General features: G+C 54.7%; 1 protein-coding gene across 2 annotated transcripts in view; it reads right to left on the bottom strand.

The window, feature by feature from the left end:
- Window positions 1-17,117, bottom strand: part of usp39 (ubiquitin specific peptidase 39) — a 90,339-nt gene that overhangs the window by 54,980 nt on the left and 18,242 nt on the right. The window contains exon 1 of one of the 2 annotated variants that reach the window (XM_068001292.1): window positions 193-291. The exons of the other annotated variant lie outside the window; for it this stretch is intronic. Within the exon in view, the coding sequence (XP_067857393.1) occupies window positions 193-258 (66 nt within the window). The 5' untranslated portion in view covers window positions 259-291. Of the gene's footprint in view, window positions 1-192; window positions 292-17,117 lie in introns of those variants that run through there. 2 annotated transcript variants of the gene reach the window in all.

The raw sequence follows: 17,117 nt of genomic DNA on the forward strand, positions 1-17,117 counted from the left end.
AGTCATCAGCACTGCCCGGGGAGGGGGTGGGGGGGGGGGGGGATTGTGGACCGACTGGCTCAGGAAGCACGTTACTGAGAATTGACGTGATTCTCAATTTCCATCACCAGGCGTGTCACCTTGACTCCAAACAGACCTCTTACTGCCGACCCCCCGACCCCCCCGACCCTCCAGAGGAAAGTACTCACTCACCAGTTGGTTATCAGTCAATTGCCAAGCAATTATTGTGCTGTTGCCAGGTAGGGCAGCAGGTGCCATACACAGGAGAGGGATAAACAAAGTTCATATGTTTGCTGTGATGAAAGTGAATGTTTCCTCATACACCCCAAAACCTCGTCCTAGTTCCTGGCCCCATTCTCACTTTGTAAGTGAGCTTATTTTTAAACATTAAACTTTATACGCCGGTCTCAGGTGACTGCCGGGCACAGTACGGAGACAATGAGTTGCTCTCTGCACCACTTAATGTACCTGCTAGCTGTGAGTACAGGCTGTCTGCGGTACACTGACTGCAGTCACGTCACTATCAACGGACACAGTGTCACTGGAAAGAAATACAGCACATGTTTTTTTTTTAATTGTAAAAGGCAGAATTGTTATTGGGTTTCAATATACGCCTGAGGCAGTCAGAATCTGTATCAAAGTCTCAGGATGTGCCTGAACAATTGAATCAAAGGACTGAAATACAGTACGTGGAAAGGATGACAGATTATCCCTCACTGCCAAGTCCGAAACCGGACAGGAAACAGGATAGGGGTGGAGCAGGCAGTGTAATTGGGAGTGGGATCAGGGGTGGAGGAGGTCTGAGGTTTGTTGAACTGCTAATGGAAGTTTACTGATGTGAATAATAACTAACCACCTCCACAGTGGAGAAGTAGAAACGCTCAGTTCTATTTTTAAAAACTCAGACTTTTAATTTACATTTTCCAGGCAGCCAGTTCAAAGACTTTGATCCAAAACCAGGCAACGTGCAACCCAAAAAGACACGGTGGGGTGGGGGGGAGGAAGTTTCCCATCTCTTCTAATGTGAAGACGCTGACTCCTTACTGGGGTACAGTTAACACGGGCACCAACTGCTTTCTTACCTTGCCCGAGTGGCCGATATTCACGCGTGAGATTAGACAGCGAGTCAACAGGTGGAAGCATCACAGCTGAGCCTGATCCTGACCTCACTCAACACCCATGCACACATGCGCTTTCCAGCAGGGTCCACTGGATAGTGACTAGCAGCAGAAATCCTCACTGATTTTTCCCCTCCCTATCCCAGGGGCTCTGAGGCCAATTCTCTGACATGCATGGTTCAGGGTCTCCAATTCAACCTGGTGAGAAATCTACTCATGTCGGGTTTCTGTTTGCCCAATATGGAGTTGACCCATACCAGAGAGCTTAGGTGCAGGTTGGCAGGGCCAAAGCACAAGGAACTCTAAGTGCCCACATGGGCACTGCTGGAGTTTAACCAGCTAGAACAATGCACTCAGCAGCAAAGGGTACTGGTCAGTTTCCTGCTCCCTATCCAGCCAGGACCATTCAATCTATTGGGGCTTTTGTCTGCAGGATTATCTGGAGCTGAGTGCAAAGAATCCCAACGACAGCGATGGGTCTACACCTCCAGGTTCCATTGATGAACCAGACTGATCAGCAGTGCCCTGGAGTACTGCCCAGCTCCATGTCAGATCACCGAGTTTGTCACAGAGGGGGATGGTTTGGTTCCAAACTTCTATCATGAGACATGCCAATTTGGGACCTCCAAAGACCCTCCCTCCCCCGCTCCACCGTCACCGCCAGCCACGGGTTTGGGCCCTTGCTAGGTGGACAATGGGTGCTGGGAGCTCGTCACAAGCAGTAGGGTGAGCAGCATCACACCGGGTGAACAGTCTGGTAATATCAGGACTGTCCAAGCTTTTTGACACAGTGGGGTGCCCCATGGAGCCCCAGGGGCCATATATAAAATTTAGATCCAGTAGTTCCCACATTTCTCAAGCTGCTGATACCAACAGATTCTGGTGTTCTGATTGAGAAGTAGCCACCAATAAGGCAGCAGCGCTAAGAACAGCTCTTTCCAAACCTCCAAGCCCTCAAAATTCGTCTGCATGTAGTAACACCCCTATTTCCCGGCCAGAATGGAGATAATTGGGTAACGCTAAACATTCGCTCCCTTCACCACCGGCGCACAGTGGCTGCAGTGTGTACCATCTACAGGATGCACTGCAGCAACTCGTCAAGGCTTCTTCGACAGCACCTCCCAAACCCGCGACCTCTACCACCTAGAAGGACAAGAGCAGCAGGCACAGGGAACAACATCACCTGCACGTTCCCCTCCAAGTCACACACCATTCCGACTTGGAAATATATCACCGTTCCTTCATCGTCGCTGGGTCAAAATCCTGGAACTCCCTTCCTAACAGCACTTTGGAAGAACCTTCATCACACGGACTGCAGCAGTTCAAGAAGGCAGCTCACCACCACCTTCTCAAGGGCAATTAGGGATGGGCAATGAATGCTGGCCTTGCCAGCGATGCCCACATCCCATGAACGAATAAAAAAAAAATTCCCCCCATCAATCATGCCCGGAGACCACACTGCTGTAAGTACTGGGATTGATTTTACGCACATAATTTGTATTATGTAGAAATCCTCCGCTCACTGCATTTTGCTGGAGAAATCACCCTGCTTTTATCGGGAGACGTTGCTATAGTCTCAGTCCTCGGTTCTGTTTGCCATGGTTCTTCGAGACTCTTTTTAAGCAGACTTTGTTTGCTGAGTAAATAGACTTTGTTTGCTGTAAAATAAACTTTGTTTGCTTAGAGTCCGGCCCCGCCTCCAGCTCAATGGCTGACACAGTGGTGTCAATAGGCACTTCGACAAAATTCAAATGGGACAAACATAGGAGCAAATAGGAATGAGATGCCTGGGCTTCGAGGACCAAGGCTCAGGAGCTGAGTCGGACACATCTGTTCCATGTGTTAAGCAGGTTTAACCAGCTGCTGGACAGGCTCAGCCTCACATCTGTTTACTCAGCACTGAAGACTAGTTGCAGTACCTTGAACAGGAACCTGAAACTTAAACTGTACTCATACTGAAATGGAAACCTGCTTGGTTTGAAATCCTTCTATCCTATACCATGTTACACTTTCCATGGGCTGATAAAAAACATCAGAAATAGGAGCAGGAGGAGGCCATTCGGCCCCTCGAGCCTGCTCCGCCATTCAATAAGATCATGGCTGATCTTCGACCTCAACTCCACTTTCCTGCCCTCTGGTATTTGGTCTTTGGTATTTACCTAGATAAGTGGGCACAAAACAGGAGATTCTCCAGTTATGAGGAGGGCACTGCAATATTGCTGCCTTCTGCTGATTTCCGTGCGTAGGTGGAAGGCTGGAAAGAAATGGGGGAAGATAACTCAAACATCAGCCACTGTGGAAATTGCCAGGTTATGCACCCTGCCAACAAGTGAGCTAGACAATATCCTGTAGGGTGGCTGCCTCTTGCCAAGCCGAACACGGGATGGGGGGAGGGGAGGGGAGGAGGAGGGGAGGATAGGCGCTGGAAGAAGAGGAAGACCAGGGGTCGAGATGTTTGCTGCTGATGAAATGTCTCGAGAACTGATGTCTCCTCATCGTGCGAGACAGAAGCAAGACTGAGAAGAAGAACAGTGTCAGCTTGGCTCAGCTGGTACCACAGTTGTTCGAGTCAGAAAGTTGTGGTTTGAAGCTCCACTGCAGGACTTGAACACATAAATTAGGCTGACACTTCAGTGTATTACTGAGACAGTGCTGCTTTGTCGGAAAAGCCATCCTTTGAATGAGATATTAAACTAAAGACCTGTTCCAGTAGTTCACGGGGATGTTAAAGATCCAATGGCACTTTTTAGAAGCAGACCAGAGAGTTCTCCTGGTGTCCGAGGCAAAATTCTTCTCCCTCAACCAACATACTACCAAGAACAGATTAATTGATCATTGATCTCATTGCTATTTGTGGGAGCTTGCTGTGCAGAAGTTGGCTGCCACGATTTCCTACTTAACAACGCAACTACATTTCAAAAGTAATATAATGTCTGTGAAGCGCTTTGGGATGCCCTGGGGGTGTGATAGGGTGCTATAAAAATGCAAATTCTTTTAGCGTCTGGTTTTCCAGGTTTAAAGTTTCCGGATATTCTACTCAAAAATCAGACAGGGATGATCTCCTCAACCCCACACCCAGACCCTCACCAATCCCACACACCGCAGTAATACCTAACCAAGATGTTTACAGGTTAATTTTCTTTAGAGCAATAACCTTTGGCTGAGGGAGCAGATGGATCTAGACAGATGGGAAAGAAGGCAGGTTCAGGAAATGAACCAGCACTACAGTATCTGATCATTTGTGTAGGACAAGGAACACCGTGTGCTTGACACCAAGTTACCTGAACAGTACAGAGGCCATATGATGCAGGTCCGCTGTGGCTCAGTGGGTCGCACTCTTGCCTCTATCAGGATCTTGTGGGTTCGAGTCCCACTCCAGAGACTTGAGCACAAGATCGAGGCTGACGCTCCCAGGGCAGTACTGAGGGAGTGCTGCACTGTCGGAGGTGCCGTCTTTCGGATGAGACATTAAACCGGGGCCCCGTCTGCCCTCTCAGGTGGATGTAAAAGATCCTATGGCACTATTTTGAAGAAGAGCAGGAGAGTTCTCCCCAGTGTCCTGGCTAATATTTATCCCTCAACTAACATCACTGAAACAGACGATCTGGTCATTATCACATTGCTGTTTGTGGGAGCTTGCTGTGTACAAATTGGCTGGGGGGGGCGGGGGAGGGGGAATCAGCCAGATGAAGGAATAGAGAGTTGTATGTCTAAGTTTACAGTTGACACTAAGTTAGGAGACTGGGTTAATAGTGTAGACGGGAGCAGGACGTTACAAAGGGACGTTGATAGATTAAGTGAGCAGGCAAAACTATAGCAGCCGGAGTTTGATGTGAGGTCAGACAAATTGTAATATTTTTTAATGATGAGAGACTAGGAGGGAGAACTCTTCTGTGGAAGAGCAAAGAGATATAGGTGTCCATGTATACAAGTCACAAAAAGCTAGTGCACAGGTACAGAAAGTAATCAAAAAGATTAATGGAATGTTGGCCTTTATTTACCACCGTGGCTGATTGCAGCTACCTTTGCACAGACCAGGTAGGTATCTTGGATCTTCTGCTCTGCACAGATCATTACCACGGTCCTCAGTAAATGTTGCTGTCAGACACGTGGCACTATTTTTTGTTGCGGCAGCATGTAACCCACCGGTTAACTGTGTGCAGATATTTCACCGATTTGATTTGGGGCCAAATATGGCGGTTATATAAATCCTACGTACTCAAATAATAAGTGGAGTGACTGTACTTATTAAACAAATCCTAAACTAAGTGAACTAGGTGTGGCACTGTTCAAGCAGCAGAAATCTTGTTGTGACAGATCAGCAGCACTTTAAACATCAGAAACGGTACAAATGTAAAGCATTTTTGTGGCAGTGAAAAATAGGGTAAGCAGTCGAGACTTAGGATGCATCGAAGAGCTGCAAAAGGACTTATATTGGTTATGGATTTGGGCAGAGAAGTGGCAAATAAAATTTAACACTAAGAAATGTTTGCACACTGGTTGAAAAAATGTGGAACGGAATTAAATTATCACAGGGAAACTTAGAAAGGGACTCAGCTTTCAAAGAAAGATCGAAAGAAAGAAAGACTTGCATTTATATAACGCCTTTCATAACCTCAGGACATCTCAAAGTGTTTCACAGCCAATGAGGTACTTTTGAAGTGCAGTCACTGTTGTCATGTCGGAAACGCGGCAGTCAATTTGCGCACAGCAAGATCCCACAAACAGCAACGTGATAATGACCAGATCGTCTGTTTTAGTGATATTGGTTGAGGGATAAATATTGGCCAGGACACCGGGGAGAACTCTTGTACTCTTCTTCGAATAGTGCCAAGGGATCTTTTACGTCCACCTGTGGGGGGGGGGGGGGGGGTGGGGCCTTGGTTTCACGTCTCATCTGAAAGACAGCACCTCCGACAGCGCAGTACTCCCCTCAGTACTGTCTAGACAATGTGGCAAAGCAATTAAAAAGCTCATCGAGCGCTAGGATCCCTCGCCACAGCGGTAGAGGTTATGTTAAGGCTTTACAATATATTTGTTAGACCCCACCTGGAGGACTGTGTTCAGTTCTAGTCACCACATCTCAAAAGCATGCGTATGCATTGAAGAGGTTACAGAGAAGAGCAACAAAAGGGGATGTAAAGGGGATGAACAATGGGGGAACTGTAGAGAAACTGACTCGACAGTCTGGGGAGAAGGGAGAACCTCATCGAGGTATATAAAATATTAAATGGTATGGATAAGGTAAATCCAGAATATCACTTCTAAATAATGCAGAAGAGTCGGACCAAAGGATGCAAATTTAAATATGAGTCAAATGGAAATTTAAACATTTACGTAACACCTTTCAGGGCCTCACGCTGTCCCAAAGCACTTCACAGCCAATGAAGTACTTTTGAAGTGTCGTCACTATTGCGATGGAGGCAAACACGGCAGCCAATTTGTACAAAAGAAAAAAGACATTACAAAGAACTTCTCGACTCAAAGAATGAGGGACTGGGTGGGATGAGAGAGTTCGGGTCCCAGAGGGATGGGAGAATTAGGACACGAGAGGAGCTGGGTGGGATGAGAGTTAGCGTAGTAGAGGGATGGGCTGAACAACCTCTTCATTCTTGATTTTCCTTGTGTTCTTGCACACTCTGAGAATTGATTTATCAACAGTTAGAACTGAGTTTGACCCCATACCTCCTGAACTTGCTGGGATACGGTTCCAGAGGTGCCAGTAACACTTGGTATTATGACCATGTAGCCATTCCTCACCTGCTCTCCCTCTCCGCCAGTTCCCTTGACCTGAAGACCACCTCCATGCTGGCAGACTGCATGTCTGACATAAAGTCATGGATATGCCTGAATTTCCTCTTGCTCAATGTCACACAGTGAACTGAACCCACCCTTTCCTGCTCCCGGCAGCCCGAAACCTCTGGAGCTGACTCCATCAATCTCCCCGCCTGCCACCTCGGTGTGGTACCCCGGTGTACCGCTCGACCCTGAGCTCAGCTTGCTCACCCACATCAACTCCGTCACCAAGATCACCTTCATCAGCTCCACCCAACATTACCCATTTCCACCCCTACTTCGACCCCCTCTCCCCGGTCCATCACTGGGGCCAGCTTCAACTTTCTGCGAGCTTCGACTCATTCAGAACACTGCAGCCCACAACCTCACCTGCACAGTCCCACACCCTTTTTACTCTCTCCGCCTCCAAGTTCCACTGGCTCCCTGTGCCTCAGGACACTGACCAAAATTCTTCTCCTCATTTTCAAATCTTTCCACTACTTTGCCCCACCTCCGCCACGCACCCTCCACTCCTCTAACACTCGGTCTCTCCTCACCCCTTCACCCTCCACTCCTCTAACACTCGGTCTCTCCTCACCCCTTCACCCTCCACTCCTCTAACACTCGGTCTCTCCTCACCCCTTCACCCTCCACTCCTCTAACACTCGGTCTCTCCTCACCCCTTCACCCTCCACTCCTCGAACACTCGGTCTCTCCTCACCCCTTCACCCTCCACTCCTCTAACACTCGGTCTCCCCTCACCCCTTCACCCTCCACTCCTCTAACACTCGGTCTCCCCTCACCCCTTCACCCTCCACTCCTCTAACACTAGGTCTCCCCTCACCCCTTCCCCTCCACTCCTCTAACACTCGGTCTCCCCTCACCCCTTCACCCTCCACTCCTCTAACACTCAGTCTCCCCTCACCCCTTCACCCTCCACTCCTCTAACACTCAGTCTCCCCTCACCCCTTCACCCTCCACTCCTCTAACACTCGGTCTCCCCTCACCCCTTCACCCTCCACTCCTCTAACACTCAGTCTCCCCTCACCCCTTCACCCTCCACTCCTCTAACACTCGGTCTCCCCTCACCCCTTCACCCTCCACTCCTCTAACACTCGGTCTCTCCTCACCCCTTCACCCTCCACTCCTCTAACACTCGGTCTCTCCTCACCCCTTCACCCTCCACTCCTCCAACACTCGGTCTCCCCTCACCCCCTCACCCTCCACTCCTCTAACACTCGGTCTCCCCTCACCCCTTCACCCTCCACTTCTCTAACACTCGGTTTCCCCTCACCCCTTCACCCTCCACTCCTCCAACACTCGGTCTCCCCTCACCCCTTCACCCTCCACTCCTCTAACACTCAGTCTCCCCTCACCCCTTCACCCTCCACTCCTCTAACACTCGGTCTCTCCTCACCCCTTCACCCTCTTCTCCTCTAACACTCGGTCTCCCCTCACCCCTTCACCCTCCACTCCTCTAACACTCGGTCTCCCCTCACCCCTTCACCCTCCACTCCTCCAACACTCGGTCTCCCCTCACCCCTTCCCCTCCACTCCTCTAACACTCGGTCTCTCCTCACCCCCTCACCCTCCACTCCTCTAACACTCGGTTTCCCCTCACCCCTTCCCCTCCACTCCTCTAACACTCGGTCTCCCCTCACCCCTTCACCCTCCACTCCTCTAACACTCGGTCTCCCCTCACCCCTTGCACCCTCCACTCCTCTAACACTCGGTCTCTCCTCACCCCTTCACCCTCCACTCCTCTAACACTCAGTCTCCCCTCACCCCTTCACCCTCCACTCCTCTAACACTCGGTCTCCCCTCACCCCTTCCCCTCCACTCCTCTAACACTCGGTCTCCCCTCACCCCTTCACCCTCCACTCCTCCAACACTCGGTCTCCCCTCACCCCTTCACCCTCCACTCCTCTAACACTCGGTCTCTCCTCACCCATTCACCCTCCACTCCTCTAACACTCGGTTTCCCCTCACCCCTTCACCCTCCACTCCTCTAACACTCAGTCTCCCCTCACCCTTTCACCCTCCACTCCTCCAACACTCGGTCTCCCCTCACCCCTTCACCCTCCACTCCTCTAACACTCGGTCTCTCCTCACCCCTTCACCCTCCACTCCTCCAACACTCGGTCTCCCCTCACCCCCTCACCCTCCACTCCTCTAACACTCGGTCTCCCCTCACCCCTTCACCCTCCACTCCTCTAACACTCGGTTTCCCCTCACCCCTTCACCCTCCACTCCTCCAACACTCGGTCTCCCCTCACCCCTTCACCCTCCACTCCTCTAACACTCAGTCTCCCCTCACCCCTTCACCCTCCACTCCTCTAACACTCGGTCTCTCCTCACCCCTTCACCCTCTTCTCCTCTAACACTCGGTCTCCCCTCACCCCTTCACCCTCCACTCCTCTAACACTCGGTCTCCCCTCACCCCTTCACCCTCCACTCCTCCAACACTCGGTCTCCCCTCACCCCTTCCCCTCCACTCCTCTAACACTCGGTCTCTCCTCACCCCCTCACCCTCCACTCCTCTAACACTCGGTTTCCCCTCACCCCTTCCCCTCCACTCCTCTAACACTCGGTCTCCCCTCACCCCTTCACCCTCCACTCCTCTAACACTCGGTCTCCCCTCACCCCTTGCACCCTCCACTCCTCTAACACTCGGTCTCTCCTCACCCCTTCACCCTCCACTCCTCTAACACTCAGTCTCCCCTCACCCCTTCACCCTCCACTCCTCTAACACTCGGTCTCCCCTCACCCCTTCCCCTCCACTCCTCTAACACTCGGTCTCCCCTCACCCCTTCACCCTCCACTCCTCCAACACTCGGTCTCCCCTCACCCCTTCACCCTCCACTCCTCTAACACTCGGTCTCTCCTCACCCATTCACCCTCCACTCCTCTAACACTCGGTTTCCCCTCACCCCTTCACCCTCCACTCCTCTAACACTCAGTCTCCCCTCACCCTTTCACCCTCCACTCCTCCAACACTCGGTCTCCCCTCACCCCTTCACCCTCCACTCCTCTAACACTCGGTCTCTCCTCACCCATTCACCCTCCACTCCTCTAACACTCGGTTTCCCCTCACCCCTTCCCCTCCACTCCTCTAACACTAGGTCTCCCCTCACCCCTTCACCCTCCACTCCTCCAACACTCGGTCTCCCCTCACCCCTTCACCCTCTTCTCCTCTAACACTCGGTTTCCCCTCACCCCTTCACCCTCCACTCCTCTAACACTCGGTCTCCCCTCACCCCTTCACCCTCCACTCCTCTAACACTCCGTCTCCCCTCACCCCTTCACCCTCCACTCCTCTAACACTCGGTCTCCCCTCACCCCTTCACCCTCCACTCCTCTAACACTCGGTCTCCCCTCACCCCTTCACCCTCCACTCCTCTAACACTCGGTCTCCCCTCACCCCTTCACCCTCCACTCCTCCAACACTCGGTCTCCCCTCACCCCTTCACCCTCTTCTCCTCTAACACTCGGTTTCCCCTCACCCCTTCACCCTCCACTCCTCTAACACTCGGTCTCCCCTCACCCCTTCACCCTCCACTCCTCTAACACTCCGTCTCCCCTCACCCCTTCACCCTCCACTCCTCTAACACTCAGTCTCCCCTCACCCCTTCACCCTCCACTCCTCTAACACTCGGTCTCCCCTCACCCCTTCCCCTCCACTCCTCTAACACTCGGTCTCCCCTCACCCCTTCACCCTCCACTCCTCTAACACTCGGTCTCCCCTCACCCCTTCACCCTCCACTCCTCTAACACTCGGTCTCCCCTCACCCCTTCACCCTCCACTCCTCCAAAACTCGGTCTCTCCTCACCCCTTCACCCTCCACTCCTCCAACACTCGGTCTCCCCTCACCCCTTCACCCTCCACTCCTCTAACACTCGGTCTCTCCTCACCCCTTCACCCTCCACTCCTCCAACACTCGGTCTCCCCTCACCCCTTCACCCTCCACTCCTCTAACACTCGGTCTCCCCTCACCCCTTCACCCTCCACTCCTCCAACACTCGGTCTCCCCTCACCCCTTCACCCTCCACTCCTCTAACACTCGGTCTCCCCTCACCCCTTCACCCTCCACTCCTCCAACACTCGGTCTCTCCTCACCCCTTCCCCTCCACTCCTCTAACACTCGGTCTCTCCTCACCCCTTCACCCTCCACTCCTCTAACACTCGGTCTCTCCTCACCCCTTCACCCTCCACTCCTCCAACACTCGGTCTCCCTTCACCCTCCACTCCTCTAACACTCGGTTTCCCCTCACCCCTTCACCCCTTCACCCTCTAACACTCAGTTTCCCCTCACCCCTTACACCCTCCACTCCTCTAACACTCGGTCTCCCCTCACCCCTTACACCCTCCACTCCTCTAACACTCGGTCTCCCCTCACCCTTTCACCCTCCACTCCTCTAACACTCGGTCTCCCTTCACCCTCCACTCCTCTAACACTCGGTTTCCCTTCACCCCTTCACCCTCCACTCCTCGAACACTCAGTTTCCCCTCACCCCTTCACCCTCCACTCCTCTAACACTCGGTCTCCCCTCACCCCTTCACCCTCCACTCCTCGAACACTCAGTTTCCCCTCACCCCTTCACCCTCCACTCCTCTAACACTCGGTTTCCCCTCACCCCTTCACCCTCCACTCCTCTAACACTCGGTTTCCCTTCACCCCTTCACCCTCCACTCCTCTAACACTCGGTCTCCCCTCACCCCTTACACCCTCCACTCCTCTAACACTCGGTCTCCCCTCACCCCTTCACCCTCCACTCCTCCAACACTCGGTCTCCCCTCACCCCTTCCCCTCCACTCCTCTAACACTCGGTCTCCCCTCACCCTTTCACCCTCCACTCCTCTAACACTCGGTCTCCCTTCACCCTCCACTCCTCTAACACTCAGTTTCCCCTCACCCCTTCACCCTCCACTCCTCTAACACTCGGTTTCCCTTCACCCCTTCACCCTCCACTCCTCTAACACTCGGTTTCCCCTCACCCCTTCACCCTTCACTCCTCTAACACTCAGTCTCCCCTCACCCCTTCACCCTCCACTCCTCTAACACTCGGTCTCTCCTCACCCCTTCACCCTCCACTCCTCTAACACTCGGTCTCTCCTCACCCCTTCACCCTCCACTCCTCTAACACTCGGTTTCCCCTCACCCCTTCACCCTTCACTCCTCTAACACTCAGTCTCCCCTCACCCCTTCACCCTCCACTCCTCTAACACTCGGTCTCTCCTCACCCCTTCACCCTCCACTCCTCGAACACTCGGTCTCCCCTCACCCCTTCACCCTCCACTCCTCTAACACTCGGTCTCCCCTCACCCCCTCACCCTCCACTCCTCTAACACTCAGTCTCCCCTCACCCCTTCACCCTGCACTCCTCTAACACTAGGTCTCCCCTCACCCCTTCCCCTCCACTCCTCTAACACTCGGTCTCCCCTCACCCCTTCCCCTCCACTCCTCTAACACTCGGTCTCCCCTCACCCCTTCACCCTCCACTCCTCTAACACTCAGTCTCCCCTCACCCCTTCACCCTCCACTCCTCTAACACTCAGTCTCCCCTCACCCCTTCCCCTCCACTCCTCTAACACTCGGTCTCCCCTCACCCCTTCACCCTCCACTCCTCTAACACTCAGTCTCCCCTCACCCCTTCACCCTCCACTCCTCTAACACTCAGTCTCCCCTCACCCCTTCACCCTCCACTCCTCTAACACTCAGTCTCCCCTCACCCCTTCACCCTCCACTCCTCCAACACTCGGTCTCCCTCACCCCTTCACCCTCCACTCCTCTAACACTAGGTCTCCCCTCACCCCTTCACCCTCCACTCCTCTAACACTCGGTCTCCCCTCACCCCTTCCCCTCCACTCCACTAACACTCGGTCTCCCCTCACCCCTTCACCCTCCACTCCTCTAACACTCAGTCTCCCCTCACCCCTTCACCCTCCACTCCTCTAACACTCGGTTTCTCCTCACCCCTTCACCCTCCACTCCTCTAACACTCGGTCTCCCCTCACCCCTTCACCCTCCACTCCTCTAACACTCAGTCTCCCCTCACCCCTTCCCCTCCACTCCTCTAACACTCGGTCTCCCCTCACCCCTTCACCCTCCACTCCTCTAACACTCGGTCTCTCCTCACCCCTTCACCCTCCACTCCTCTAACACTCGGTCTCCCCTCACCCCTTCACCCTCCACTCCTCTAACACTCAGTCTCCCTCACCCCTTCCCCTCCACTCCTCTAACACTCGGTCTCCCCTCACCCCTTCACCCTCCACTCCTCTAACACTCGGTCTCCCCTCACCCCTTACACCCTCCACTCCTCTAACACTCGGTCTCCCCTCACCCCTTCACCCTCCACTCCTCCAACACTCGGTCTCCCCTCACCCCTTCCCCTCCACTCCTCTAACACTCGGTCTCCCCTCACCCTTTCACACTCCACTCCTCTAACACTCGGTCTCCCTTCACCCTCCACTCCTCTAACACTCAGTTTCCCCTCACCCCTTCACCCTCCACTCCTCTAACACTCGGTTTCCCTTCACCCCTTCACCCTCCACTCCTCTAACACTCGGTTTCCCCTCACCCCTTCACCCTTCACTCCTCTAACACTCAGTCTCCCCTCACCCCTTCACCCTCCACTCCTCTAACACTCGGTCTCTCCTCACCCCTTCACCCTCCACTCCTCTAACACTCGGTCTCTCCTCACCCCTTCACCCTCCACTCCTCTAACACTCGGTTTCCCCTCACCCCTTCACCCTTCACTCCTCTAACACTCAGTCTCCCCTCACCCCTTCACCCTCCACTCCTCTAACACTCGGTCTCTCCTCACCCCTTCACCCTCCACTCCTCGAACACTCGGTCTCCCCTCACCCCTTCACCCTCCACTCCTCTAACACTCGGTCTCCCCTCACCCCCTCACCCTCCACTCCTCTAACACTCAGTCTCCCCTCACCCCTTCACCCTGCACTCCTCTAACACTAGGTCTCCCCTCACCCCTTCCCCTCCACTCCTCTAACACTCGGTCTCCCCTCACCCCTTCCCCTCCACTCCTCTAACACTCGGTCTCCCCTCACCCCTTCACCCTCCACTCCTCTAACACTCAGTCTCCCCTCACCCCTTCACCCTCCACTCCTCTAACACTCAGTCTCCCCTCACCCCTTCCCCTCCACTCCTCTAACACTCGGTCTCCCCTCACCCCTTCACCCTCCACTCCTCTAACACTCAGTCTCCCCTCACCCCTTCACCCTCCACTCCTCTAACACTCAGTCTCCCCTCACCCCTTCACCCTCCACTCCTCTAACACTCAGTCTCCCCTCACCCCTTCACCCTCCACTCCTCTAACACTCGGTCTCCCCTCACCCCTTCACCCTCCACTCCTCTAACACTAGGTCTCCCCTCACCCCTTCACCCTCCACTCCTCTAACACTCGGTCTCCCCTCACCCCTTCCCCTCCACTCCACTAACACTCGGTCTCCCCTCACCCCTTCACCCTCCACTCCTCTAACACTCAGTCTCCCCTCACCCCTTCACCCTCCACTCCTCTAACACTCGGTTTCTCCTCACCCCTTCACCCTCCACTCCTCTAACACTATGTCTCCCCTCACCCCTTCACCCTCCACTCCTCTAACACTCAGTCTCCCCTCACCCCTTCCCCTCCACTCCTCTAACACTCGGTCTCCCCTCACCCCTTCACCCTCCACTCCTCTAACACTCGGTCTCTCCTCACCCCTTCACCCTCCACTCCTCTAACACTCAGTCTCCCCTCACCCCTTCCCCTCCACTCCTCTAACACTCGGTCTCCCCTCACCCCCTCACCCTCCACTCCTCTAACACTCGGTCTCTCCTCACCCCTTCACCCTCCACTCCTCTAACACTCGGTCTCCCCTCACCCCTTCACCCTCCACTCCTCCAACACTCGGTCTCCCCTCACCCCTTCCCCTCCACTCCTCTAACACTCAGTCTCCCCTCACCCCTTCACCCTCCACTCCTCTAACACTCGGTCTCCCCTCACCCCTTCACCCTCCACTCCTCTAACACTCAGTCTCCCCTCACCCCTTCACCCTCCACTCCTCCAACACTCGGTCTCCCCTCACCCCTTCCCCTCCACTCCTCTAACACTCAGTCTCCCCTCACCCCTTCACCCTCCACTCCTCTAACACTCGGTCTCCCCTCACCCCTTCACCCTCCACTCCTCTAACGCTCGGTCTCCCCTCACCCCTTCACCCTCCACTCCTCTAACACTCAGTCTCCCCTCACCCCTTCCCCTCCACTCCTCTAACACTCGGTCTCCCCTCACCCCTTCACCCTCCACTCCTCTAACACTCGGTCTCCCCTCACCCCTTCCCCTCCACTCCTCTAACACTCGGTCTCCCCTCACCCCTTCACCCTCCACTCCTCTAACACTCGGTCTCCCCTCACCACTTCACCCTCCACTCCTCTAACACTATGTCTCCCCTCACCCCTTCCCCTCCACTCCTCTAACACTCGGTCTCCCCTCACCCCCTCACCCTCCACTCCTCTAACACTCGGTCTCTCCTCACCCCTTCACCCTCCACTCCTCTAACACTCGGTCTCCCCTCACCCCTTCACCCTCCACTCCTCCAACACTCGGTCTCCCCTCACCCCTTCCCCTCCACTCCTCTAACACTCAGTCTCCCCTCACCCCCTCACCCTCCACTCCTCTAACACTCAGTCTCCCCTCACCCCTTCCCCTCCACTCCTCCAACACTCGGTCTCCCCTCACCCCTTCACCCTCCACTCCTCTAACACTCGGTCTCCCCTCACCCCTTCACCCTCCACTCCTCTAACACTCGGTCTCCCCTCACCCCCTCACCCTCCACTCCTCTAACACTCAGTCTCCCCTCACCCCTTCCCCTCCACTCCTCTAACACTCGGTCTCCCCTCACCCCTTCCCCTCCACTCCTCCAACACTCGGTCTCCCCTCACCCCTTCACCCTCCACTCCTCTAACACTCGGTCTCCCCTCACCCCTTACACCCTCCACTCCTCTAACACTCGGTCTCCCCTCACCCCTTCACCCTCCACTCCTCTAACACTCGGTCTCCCCTCACCCCTTCACCCTCCACTCCTCCAACACTCGGTCTCTCCTCACCCCTTCACCCTCCACTCCTCCAACACTCGGTCTCCCCTCACCCCTTCCCCTCCACTCCTCTAACACTCGGTCTCCCCTCACCCCTTACACCCTCCACTCCTCTAACACTCGGTCTCCCCTCACCCCTTCCCCTCCACTCCTCTAACACTCGGTCTCCCCTCACCCCTTCACCCTCCACTCCTCTAACACTCGGTCTCCCCTCACCCCTTCACCCTCCACTCCTCTAACACTCGGTCTCCCCTCACCCCTTCCCCTCCACTCCTCTAACACTCGGTCTCCCCTCACCCCTTGCACCCTCCACTCCTCTAACACTCAGTCTCCCCTCACCCCTTCACCCTCCACTCCTCTAACACTCAGTCTCCCCTCACCCCTTACACCCTCCACTCCTCTAACACTCGGTCTCCCCTCACCCCTTCACCCTCCACTCCTCTAACACTCGGTTTCTCCTCACCCCTTCACCCTCCACTCCTCTAACACTCGGTCTCCCCTCACCCCTTCACCCTCCACTCCTCTAACACTCAGTCTCCCCTCACCCCTTCCCCTCCACTCCTCTAACACTCGGTTTCTCCTCACCCCTTCACCCTCCACTCCTCTAACACTCGGTCTCCCCTCACCCCTTCACCCTCCACTCCTCTAACACTCAGTCTCCCCTCACCCCTTCACCCTCCACTCCTCTAACACTCGGTCTCCCCTCACCCCTTCCCCTCCACTCCTCCAACACTAGGTTTCCCCTCACTCCTTACCCTCCACTCCTCTAACACTCAGTTTCCCCTCACCCCTTCACCCTCCACTCCTCTAACACTCGGTCTCTCCTCACCCCTTCACCCTCCACTCCTCTAACACTCGGTCTCCCCTCACCCCTTACACCCTCCACTCCTCTAACACTCGGTCTCCCCTCACCCCTTCCCCTCCACTCCTCTAACACTCAGTTTCCCCTCACCCCTTCACCCTCCACTCCTCTAACACTCAGTTTCCCCTCACCCCTTCACCCTCCACTCCTCTAACACTCGGTCTCCCCTCACCCTTTCACCCTCCACTCCTCTAACACTCAGTTTCCCCTCACCCCTTCACCCTCCACTCCTCTAACACTCAGTCTCCCCTCACCCCTTCACCCTCC

Source organism: Heptranchias perlo, chromosome 20 (genome assembly GCF_035084215.1).
Source record: "Heptranchias perlo isolate sHepPer1 chromosome 20, sHepPer1.hap1, whole genome shotgun sequence".
Taxonomy (NCBI): domain Eukaryota; kingdom Metazoa; phylum Chordata; class Chondrichthyes; order Hexanchiformes; family Hexanchidae; genus Heptranchias; species Heptranchias perlo.